General features: G+C 57.7%; 4 protein-coding genes across 8 annotated transcripts; 2 read left to right on the plus strand and 2 right to left on the minus strand.

Moving 5' to 3' along the window:
- On the plus strand, window positions 1–1,463 carry H310_12877 (hypothetical protein). Of its 3 annotated transcripts, XM_008880121.1 has the most exons (6): window positions 1–260; window positions 317–452; window positions 504–622; window positions 677–803; window positions 856–1,002; window positions 1,075–1,463. In XM_008880121.1, the coding sequence occupies exons 1-6, from the start codon at window positions 22–24 to the stop codon at window positions 1,324–1,326; spliced, it is 1,020 nt and encodes a 339-aa protein (XP_008878343.1). In that variant the 5' UTR covers window positions 1–21; the 3' UTR covers window positions 1,327–1,463. The 3 variants fall into 3 exon arrangements, with proteins under 3 accessions (XP_008878343.1, XP_008878345.1, XP_008878344.1); XM_008880123.1 differs by having other exon boundaries at window positions 4–452; XM_008880122.1 differs by having other exon boundaries at window positions 4–452; window positions 856–1,463.
- A 232-nt stretch (window positions 1,464–1,695) lies between these two features.
- On the plus strand, window positions 1,696–5,003 carry H310_12878 (the record flags this gene model as incomplete). Of its 2 annotated transcripts, XM_008880125.1 has the most annotated exons (15): window positions 1,696–1,888; window positions 1,935–2,278; window positions 2,346–2,389; window positions 2,452–2,625; window positions 2,786–2,960; window positions 3,014–3,157; window positions 3,212–3,295; window positions 3,355–3,441; window positions 3,500–3,673; window positions 3,735–3,851; window positions 3,902–4,084; window positions 4,129–4,283; window positions 4,335–4,428; window positions 4,486–4,657; window positions 4,705–5,003. In XM_008880125.1, the coding sequence occupies 15 exons, from the start codon at window positions 1,696–1,698 to the stop codon at window positions 5,001–5,003; spliced, it is 2,439 nt and encodes an 812-aa protein (XP_008878347.1). The 2 variants fall into 2 exon arrangements, with proteins under 2 accessions (XP_008878347.1, XP_008878346.1); XM_008880124.1 differs by lacking the exons at window positions 1,696–1,888; window positions 1,935–2,278; window positions 2,346–2,389 and having other exon boundaries at window positions 2,428–2,625.
- Window positions 5,004–5,157: 154 nt separating this feature from the next.
- H310_12879 (hypothetical protein) lies at window positions 5,158–6,584 on the minus strand. Its single transcript, XM_008880126.1, has 5 exons — window positions 6,480–6,584; window positions 6,269–6,403; window positions 6,082–6,218; window positions 5,908–6,025; window positions 5,158–5,859 (listed from the first exon to the last, which is right to left on the minus strand). Exons 1-5 carry the CDS (start codon window positions 6,555–6,557, stop codon window positions 5,389–5,391), a joined length of 939 nt encoding a protein of 312 aa, XP_008878348.1. The 5' UTR covers window positions 6,558–6,584; the 3' UTR covers window positions 5,158–5,388.
- Window positions 6,585–7,705: 1,121 nt separating this feature from the next.
- On the minus strand, window positions 7,706–9,317 carry H310_12880. 2 transcript variants are annotated; one of them, XM_008880127.1, is made up of 4 exons: window positions 8,993–9,317; window positions 8,841–8,927; window positions 8,234–8,790; window positions 7,706–8,176 (listed from the first exon to the last, which is right to left on the minus strand). In XM_008880127.1, exons 1-4 carry the CDS (start codon window positions 9,231–9,233, stop codon window positions 7,907–7,909), a joined length of 1,155 nt encoding a protein of 384 aa, XP_008878349.1. In that variant the 5' UTR covers window positions 9,234–9,317; the 3' UTR covers window positions 7,706–7,906. The 2 variants fall into 2 exon arrangements, with proteins under 2 accessions (XP_008878349.1, XP_008878350.1); XM_008880128.1 differs by having other exon boundaries at window positions 7,706–8,179.

The raw sequence follows: 9,317 nt of genomic DNA on the forward strand, positions 1-9,317 counted from the left end.
CTACCCGACGGCCAAAGAGTCATGCCTCGAGTGACAAACTGTGTGGATGACATCGAAGGGACAAAACCATGCATGAAGCCGTACTTGTACTTCCACAAGCCGCCGACGGCGTCGGTCGACGGGAGCACGAGCAAGCGTCTCCATCCAGACACGTGGAACAAGGGCATGAACCCCCAGTTCATGCAGCTGCCCATTGCAGGGTCCTCGCCGTCCCACACTGGTTTTACCACAGACCGCGTCGTAAATCCCCTCACTCCATCGTATTCATTCGTCGATTTGCTGCACGAATTCCAACCCAGTCGCATGTGCGCCGTAGATACAAGCTCCCGCATTGCGACCCGGCTCCTCTAATCCACCCCAAGTTCCTACGCGACAGCTTTCAGACGGCCGACATCGAAGGCACACGTGCAGCTCCTCGATACACACATCCCCCTCGGGACTGTATGAATTTGGTACGTCGCCGATGCTCAATCCGTGCCACCATGATGGGACGACTGTGGCAGAGCGACATTGCTGGGGCCACCGCGTCGTGGAGGCCGCGCGGTGTCAAAACATCCAAGCAAAAGGACAGTATGCAAGTCGCAGACATCATTCACGCCGGCTTCCAGTCCCAACGGGTCACGTACGGTTGCCAGTCGCTGGTCTTGGTTTCACAGGGAAAACCATGACTGTGCAGGGATGCACTTCGCCCAGTCCATGTCGTGAACGGATTCCGATCGGCGGACGATCCACGATCGTTCCCCAAGGCCCCGTACAAATCGACGAATCACCCGTTCTACCCGCTGGAGACGCATGACATCCAGGTTTTTTGCGCGCTTCGCCAGTGCCGCAACGTGCTTTGTGTATCACGTATAGGGTGCCAACCCCACCGACAGCTTGAAGGGGGTCGTGGGCAACATTCCTCACGTGAAGCGGCGCCATTTTCGATCGACCAACAATGTCCAGGACATTCGAGGAGCGCAAGCCAACACGGTGCATCACAGCATCGTGAGCAATCGACAGGTGCGGCAATTCGCCGCTTCATGCTTGGATGACAGAAGAAAACGTGCGTTGATGAGGTGGGAGGATGGCTAGGTCGACCCAATTTTTCCAGCGTACACGGATTTGGACGGCGATGCGCTTGAAACGGGATTGCCCATCCCGAAGAACATTCAGTTTCCTGACGTGGCACCACGTGTGTCTCAGCGCAAGTCGAACAATGTGTCGACGATTCAACTGGGCATGAAGGTTTCCAAGGACCGGCAGAAGCCACCGCCCACAGCCCCAGGAGCCAAGCAAGTCGCGGCTCGACAAGCCGACATCGATGCAGTGAGGGGGCTCAAATAGATCCAGTATGAACTGACCAACGAATGTCGGTTGCCGTGCATGCAACCCCGCCGAGCTCCGGTGTGCTATCCTCGACCGCTTTTTCAATCCGAATCCGTCAGGTCTAGCGAGCTCAACCTGTTCGTTTTCACGTCAACGCGCACACAAACTCGTCCACCCATGTCTCGTTGGATGCGCCGGCACTGTGCCCCAGCACAGTGCCGGAAGCTCCGCTCCAGGAGGCTTCTCCACGACAATCTTGCGAAGTCCTTGGTTCGTCGGAGGAAATTCAAATTTCAGATATATTTACGTGTAATTTCTTCGATTTATGGTCATTTTCGTTGTCACTTTTCTGCATCAATAAAATAAAACTCACAAGAATCGTCAATAATGTTTTACGACGGTTTCAAAAGATTCGACATGGCACCGCCGACGCTCGCCGCCCGCCTCGAGCAGCAAGCCCGCGACCCGATCGACGTCCTCCGAGTGCGGCTCAAGGATGTATCAGAAACGTCCGTGCTGAACACGCAGCAGTTGCTCGAGATCAAGACAGACTACCTCCACCGCGCCGAATCAACGAAAGGTACGCATGAAACAACGCGGCGACCCTCGACGGACGCATGGCCTAGGTCAGTTGGATGGATTCGTCCAAGCCCAAATCGACGAGATCGAACGCGCGTCGACGCTGCTCTCGTTTGACGACAGCATCGCGAAAGTGTCGCTGTCTCTCCGCAATATGGGCGCGAGCTGCCAACGCATGCGCGAGGAGCTAGGCGACGATGGCGTTGCGTCCGAAGTCAGCATAGCACGGCGTAACCTGAAGGATTTGCACACGCAAATGCAATTCTACGAGGACCTTCCTGCCACACTTGCAGAGATGGAGCAGACGCTCCAAGTCAATCTGGGCCAACTCGTCTCCGTCTTTAGCAAGTACCTCATCATGGACGACTGGCGACAAAAGATGCTCTTGCAGGTAATCCTCGTCTGGGCTACTACTTCCACGCAACACTGCCTCGAATGCTGACGTGCGATGCGTTCAGCTGTACACGTCGGCCAAGGATAACCAAGACGACACGTTCAACAGGTACCCCCGTGTCGATGGTCTGTCGTCCGCACGGTCGTCAGCGCTGTTTGTGGCGAGCGAAGCAAGCACGTGTCGAAAGCGTTGGCGGCGATTCTCCCGCGACTGAATGACATTGACCACGTCGGGAAGCGGATCCTCGACGGCACATGGAGCATCGTGGTCAACTGCATCGAGATGGTCCAGTTTGACCGGAAACGACTCGTCGACGCGTTTCAAATCGTCGAGCACCTCGAAAAGTATGGTACCACCAACGTTATCATTCGTCCTCTTCCACAGGCACTCTCCATCCCTTCGCTGGTCGCGCGTATTCGATTGCCTCCTTGGCCACGACCGCAGCACCATCGTGGCTTGACGAGGTTGTTTGGGCTACAGTGATGACCGTCCATGTGTGTGTAGACGGAGGCGCAAGCGTGTCGATGCAAACAAGCTGTATTTGGATCATTCGTTGCAACCGATCAGCGAAAGCGCGGCGCCGTCTATGTTCCACATGTGCCGGGACCAGCTTGCCACATCGCTCCAGGCCCGCGTCGCCGACTACTTTGTGCATCCGCCCGACCAAGCCTTTGCGCAGGTGCTGCGCTCTCTTCTTGGCTCGGCAGACTTGTACAGCCTACGTCGTTCCAGGCCTTCAACGGGATGCTAAACAACGCGTCCAACTTGTTGGTTGACTTGGAATACGTCGATCGCGACGTCGCATCGTGCTTCCCCGCTGCGATCGACGCGGTTCAAGTGTTTGTGGCGAGCTACAACACGGCGCTGGAAGTGCAGGTGCGACATGTTGGGGTGGCTGAGCGATTCCCCAAGGCGACCCGTCGTGGCTAGTTTGCCAAGATTTGCGGCAAAGGCGACCTCGGCGTTGCCCAGAAGCTCCAGCTCGTGCAGTGGATCGACTATTACAACTCTCAAGCACGTGTGCCCCATTGCCGGACCATTTGAACATCCGCAGTATCTCACGCATGGCGTAGGTGGCCAGGTACCGATCGGGCACGGTGTCGGCCATCCTAGACCAGAACGCCAACCTCGTCATGAAGCTGTACTTGGACGGCATTCAAGTACGCGTCGCGCGCGCGGCGGTGGATGGCGTTAACACTACTTGGACGGCCGACATAGGAACAAATCCACACGTGGGTCACCAACATCTACAATCGAGACGAAGAACCTGTCGTGGGGCCGTCGGGGGAACTGCACTCCACGCGCCCGAACGACATCATGAACATTTTGTCGTCGCAGATCACGATCGCGCAGGAGTGGCTCAGTGGCGGGCTTCTCGCCCGCGTCGTCCTGGTGCGCCTTGCATGTCCTGCGCGACCACCTCGGTCACCTTGATGCGTCTTGTCCGTTCTAGGCGTGTTTGGCGGCGCTGATGCAGCAATTGAGAGCCCGCGCCGACCGGTTTGCCACGGCATCGTGCACGGACATGGAGAGCTTGTGCTCGTTCGTCAACGACACGGACGTGCTGCAGGTACCAACTCGTCGTGCGACGCCCGGATTCACGTGGGTCGTGTCGGCCAGTCCAAGGTCGTCGAGTTGATTGACAAGATTCAATTTCCTGGATCGGCCGACCACGCCGACGAGGTGGCGAAACTCAACGCGGGCCTGGGCGACGCGCTGAACGCGACATCGTCCGACATCGTCGCGCTCGCCGTTCACGCGTGCAGTTTGATTGTGCGCAAGATCTTTGACGAGATCGACGCGGTGCGGCCGGTCGCGCCACTCATGACACCTCACCACGTCCGCAGGACACGACAGCGCACTGGTTTGGCAAAAAATGGGACGACCAAGAGCCTGTGGTCGAAAACGTGCTTGTGACGCTCGACGACTTCCTCAGGGATCTCCACGCGTGGATCAGCGGATCGTTCTTCTACGCCAAGGTCGTGCGGTTTGCGCTCGACAGGTTTCCGACTGCTTCGGTGCGTTGCCCACATGCGTAAACGGCATACTCTAGATGCGTCGATGAATACACCAAGCGCTTTGTCGGGCGAACGGCAGCGTTGCCCAACGCCGAGGTGGCATGCCGCGTCATCGAGCAGGATGTCATGGTAGGGATGCCGGCGGATTTTCTGTGGGCTACGATCTTTACGGTCGGTCGCATGCAGAATGTGCACGGGTTTTTCTCGCGATACGAGTCGGAACTCCGACGCACGGGGCTTCGCACGGCGGACGACGTGACCAAGCACCTGGAGCCGATGAACATGCTGAGTCTCTTGGTGAGTCGCAAGCTGACACTCGACGACCTCGCCCGAGACCTGCACGACCTCGACCAGCAAGGTAACGTCGACGGGACGTCGAATCGCTTGTGGATGTGCGATCGATAGGCCTGATGGACGACGCCAGTGCAAAGCGCGCCAAGCTGCTCAAAGACGTCATGGGTGCCACCAAGCGGTTGGTACCGTTGTCTGCATCACATGGAGCGGCGGCGGCGGCAGACGGGAGCAAGTCAAGCAAGGGCGGGAAACCCCCGAAGAAGTCCACGTTCTTCAAAAAGACCAAGGACAAGACAGTAGCGAAAGCGGACGACAACGGCATGCCCGCGCCGCCGACGGAAGATGCGTCCGACGCAGCCGCGGACTTTCAAGTGAAAACCACCAGTCTGGATGCGTTCCTCAATCATTGACCAAGAATCGGCCGCCGATGTTGCAGCTCTCGAATCGACCCACACACCCCAGTGCATCTGACCATTCCTTTCCTCCTGTGCTTTTTTCCACCTCGTCGCAATCGACATGCTAGAGGATGTCCACATCGACTGCGAGTCCCTGACAACACACTAGTAGCTATGAAAGTTTGTGATCTGGCATTGTGCTTGAGCTGGTGCGGTGCGCCGACGGATGGCGATCGCGCGGAGGGGCGCGATGGCCACATGTGTCGATCTTGCACGAGTTCGAAAGTGTGGCGTCATTGGATACACTATGCTCGGGACGCGGCACGGACTCGATGGAGTTGCAAGTCCCGCAATTCCTTTGACCATTCATTCGATTCCAGCTTGGCACACTCGACGGCGACTAAATGTGCTTGACCTTTTGGCGAATGGCATTGCGGCTGACTCGGAGGAGCGACGCGGCGCCAATGAGCACAACAACGACCACGGTCGCAATGAACTGTCCATGGTCACCGGCCACAGCTTTGACATGTTCTGCGTCGGTACACTCGATGTCATCTGCGACATGGACACACTCGGGGCGGTACGACATGCGGTAAAAGACAAAGAGCGCCCCGGCCATGGCGGCCAGAACCAAGCACACGCGATGGAGCAGCGTGATGAGATCCAATGATCCGTCGAACCCACCGTGTTGGTACATGAGGAAGCGCACGTGTTGCTGCGCTTGTTGCTTCTTTGACACGGACGAGAGGGACGGGACAATCACGACGTCCAAAAACGTCCCGGCATTCCAATGCACAGCGCCGACCAAGTCCCGCGACCCGGACGACACAACGACATGCCACGTGTTGCCATATTGCTGGGTTAGCCACGTCTAGAACGGCGCGATGAGAATGTGGAGTGTAGAGGATGACCGATAGACCTTCAGTTTACTGCACAACACGTCCGACTCGCCCGATGTGGCGGCAAGGCGTTGGCAGATAGACAACACACTCGACTGGAATGGCGCTGGCATGTCTGACTCCATCACGGTCGATTTGCTACGAGACATGGATTCAAACTGAGCACGACAATGCTGAGCGCTGCCTGATCGTACATGCTGTCGGACGCGGCTTCGGAAGGAAGCGCGATGGACCCAGCGGTGGAGGTGGCCGTCGTCGCAACGGTCGTGCGGTACACAACGACCTTGATCCCAGCGGCCTTGTTGTGCAGAACAGCACAGCAACCCTTGCGCTAGCGCAGCCAAGGCGTAAGGCACCGTACAGGATTCCAATTGACCGTACGTAGCGAATGTCGACGGCAAAGTCCTTGCCCGCGACCACATGCCAGCCGAGACCGTGCTTGTCGTCGAGATCGGCTTGCACCACGGTGGCCAATTCCTTGAGTGTTTTGGCCGTCGCCGCGCCACGCTGGACAGCCTACGTGGCGAGGGGCAAAGATGGATTCAGTTACACCAAACAGCGGCGCGGCGCTGCACACGATACCAAGGCGCACCTGCAGGACTGCGCTCTGAAGCGCCAACGACGCACTTGGCCGACTCAACACGGTGAACGTTCCCGCGGCCACCACCATGAGGTTGACAACAATGCCCGATGCGAGTGAACAATACGGATAATTGTATCCGGATAGGCCGGACTTGGAGATCTGGAGGATGCGTTGTGATCGAGGGGGTTGACTCGACGCCGTGTCGTGCTGTCGGTGCACCTGCAATCTCACACAGACGCGCTTGCTCGAGTTGACGAGCCCATGCAGCCCTGAACACAATCAGATTGGAGTGTTCCCCCGTAGGAGTTGGATGAGGCTACGATTCAGGTGTGCCCTACGTGATGGCATGCCTTGACGACAGCCTCGCGTGGCACGCACGCGCTATGCAGAAGTCTATCCCACAACAGCCCGAAGAAGCCCCCTTCACGAGCTAGAGCTCTCGATTCCACGCATCTTGCCACTCGAAGAGCTCCGCCCGCCCCACTTGCAACAGCTCTTTCGTATCATGGAGTTGTCATCGAGATCGCTTGGCCAGCATGCGCTTGTGATCGTCTGATGGCTCACCGTACGACTAGTTGAATGGTCGACGTTCAGGTCATGCAGCAGCATGCACACAAAGTGCACTCTGTGCTTCCCCTGGCGAAGCAACGCGCAGCGACAGGTGGCAGTGTTTACGTGCTACACTGACCGCACAACTCACCGTGACCGTGGCGGCATTGCTCGACAGCATGTGGCGTTATTCCGGTCGCGGTCGCTTTCGACATGCCCCGGCGGTCGTTGGCGGCGGCGGCCGCTTTCCAAGTCGTGGTGGACGCCTTGATGACCCATGACACAAGTGGTGACAGGCTGCAATGGAGCACACGGTGATCAGGGCCGCCGGCATGGAGTAAACGTCAGACATGACACTCGACGACGACGACCGTTGTCGCCCGTACCCTCCGATGATATGCACCATCCCGTCGTGCACCACGTGCTCGATGGGTTGCGATGTGCACATTGCCGCTATCCACCGACCGCTTCGACGGGTAGTCTCCATCTTCAGATCGCGAACGGTGACACCGCATGGAGATCGCTCGACATGGACTAACGTCGCAACCACAGCAATCTAGTGGCTATTGATACCATGAAAGGCTCCACCACAGGCGGCGATCGGCTCGCCATACGCCTGCATACATCTCTGGTACGGTTGGACATGACTCGAGCACTTGGCAGACCCCACCAACGACGATTACTAGAGCAACCACATCTATCTCGGCATCGACACCGAATGCGATGGATGAATTTTATGTTGAGGACAGGTAGCGGCGGAGCTGAAGCGCCTGGATGCCATTTCTACAAACTTTGCATTCACAGACACCATGCAACGATTCCGAGTCGAATCGGTCGCGACGATAATTCTAGCGATAACCTCTTGTGTCGAACACGCGCTGTCGCGTTCACTGGGGCTCGACAACGACGAGCGCGGCGTCGTACGGCGGGATGGTCAGAGTAAAGCGATGCTTTTGGTTCACTGTGACATTGGCTGACCACACCCTGGTAACAGTACAGACGGCCGCAGGATCCAGTCCTAAATCGTCCCAGCCCATTTCGAGCGTCTCGGGCACGTGGGGTGCCTCGTTGTGCAGGCGAAAGGCGCTTATCACCACCGATTTATCGATCCACGACAGCCACACGTCCACTCCTGGAACGGCGACACCCGTCCATCGCTTCTAGCAAGCGACGCATGAGGACTTGGTCGACCATTTTGAATGCGATGGACGTACTGGTGGACGCGACGTCGCGGTCAACGCTGCCGTGTAGAGCTTTACAAAGTAGGAATTCAACACGGAACTGCGCACGGTTGTTGACGTGCAAACGTCGCCGGCGACGAGGAGGGGGAACCGCAGCAGGTACCATGCCGTGAGCTGGATGCGCGCTTGACCGCGCGTGAGCCCATACCCTCCCGCTACAATTGGGCCGAACGAAGCGTTGTAAAATGGAGACGTGGTCGAGTCGTTGAGTTCATGCAGAGCCGCCTCGACGTGCCTCACCACGTCTGTGTAGTCGTCTTCCACCCGTGGGTTCAGCTGAACGTGCTGGCAGTGGCCAGACACCGCATGGAGCAATGTCAGGTTTGTGGTCGAAGGCACAACGCAATGCGATGTCAAGTTGACCGCAGATGCCAGAGATGTCAAGGTCGACAGGAGAGCGTAGAGCGACAATGGGGTCGTGGACGAAGTCGTATTGGCGACGGAGCAAGTGGTCAGAAGGACTCGATCGACATTCCAGTTCGCCAACGTCACCACGTCCAAGCCATAGTGACCAAAGGAACCTGGGAGACCTACGTGAAAGGAAGGGAGAGGTCATGGTGATGTAGGGTGGACGTTGGACCTGCGCACGTCTGGGCGCCAAGGTCGAGTGACGCAGCGACGCGAATTCCACGCGCGTGGGCGTACGCTGTAATACTTTCGAGCCCGTCTAATGGTGCATGGACACAGCAGTGAGTGGGAAATCGTAAGGTGGACGATGCACTCGAGACATACTTGGGAACGTAGTTACATTCGGCACGAGGCGACCGAAGGAATCCCGCGACCGGGACATCCAGCAATCCTCGACGTACAGCCACGTATACCCTGCCTGGACGTACCCATCGGCGACGAGGTGGTCCACAACCGTCCGATACAAATTTTCGCTGGCGCACGAATCCGTCGCACTGCAACCGTCGGCACAACCAAACGTGGTCGACCACCACCCCATTGTTGTGACAGGATGGAATGTATCCATCACGTCGAATGCACTGGGAAGTCGAGCGTGCGCCGCGGAAGCCCATGAGGATGTCGTCGCCACGGCTGCAGTAGCTCCCACGAT

The sequence above is a fragment of the Aphanomyces invadans genome (genome assembly GCF_000520115.1).
Source record: "Aphanomyces invadans strain NJM9701 unplaced genomic scaffold supercont1.44, whole genome shotgun sequence".
Classification (NCBI taxonomy): domain Eukaryota; phylum Oomycota; class Saprolegniomycetes; order Saprolegniales; family Verrucalvaceae; genus Aphanomyces; species Aphanomyces invadans.

Coding starts and splice junctions, on each gene's coding strand:
- H310_12877 (XM_008880123.1), top strand. CDS start 69: ATGCATGAAGCCGTACTTGTACTTCCACAAGCCGCCGACGGCGTCGGT. Junction 804..855: donor TGGAGACGCATGACATCCAG/GTTTTTTGCGCG, acceptor TATCACGTATAG/GGTGCCAACCCCACCGACAG. Junction 1,003..1,074: donor GCATCGTGAGCAATCGACAG/GTGCGGCAATTC, acceptor GAGGATGGCTAG/GTCGACCCAATTTTTCCAGC.
- H310_12880 (XM_008880128.1), bottom strand. CDS start 9,233: ATGGATACATTCCATCCTGTCACAACAATGGGGTGGTGGTCGACCACG. Junction 8,791..8,840: donor TGGCGCCCAGACGTGCGCAG/GTCCAACGTCCA, acceptor CCTTTCACGTAG/GTCTCCCAGGTTCCTTTGGT. Junction 8,180..8,233: donor CCGCGACGTCGCGTCCACCA/GTACGTCCATCG, acceptor GTCGCTTGCTAG/AAGCGATGGACGGGTGTCGC.
- H310_12879 (XM_008880126.1), bottom strand. CDS start 6,557: ATGGTGGTGGCCGCGGGAACGTTCACCGTGTTGAGTCGGCCAAGTGCG. Junction 6,404..6,479: donor TTCAGAGCGCAGTCCTGCAG/GTGCGCCTTGGT, acceptor CTCGCCACGTAG/GCTGTCCAGCGTGGCGCGGC. Junction 6,026..6,081: donor GAAGCCGCGTCCGACAGCAT/GTACGATCAGGC, acceptor CATGTCTCGTAG/CAAATCGACCGTGATGGAGT.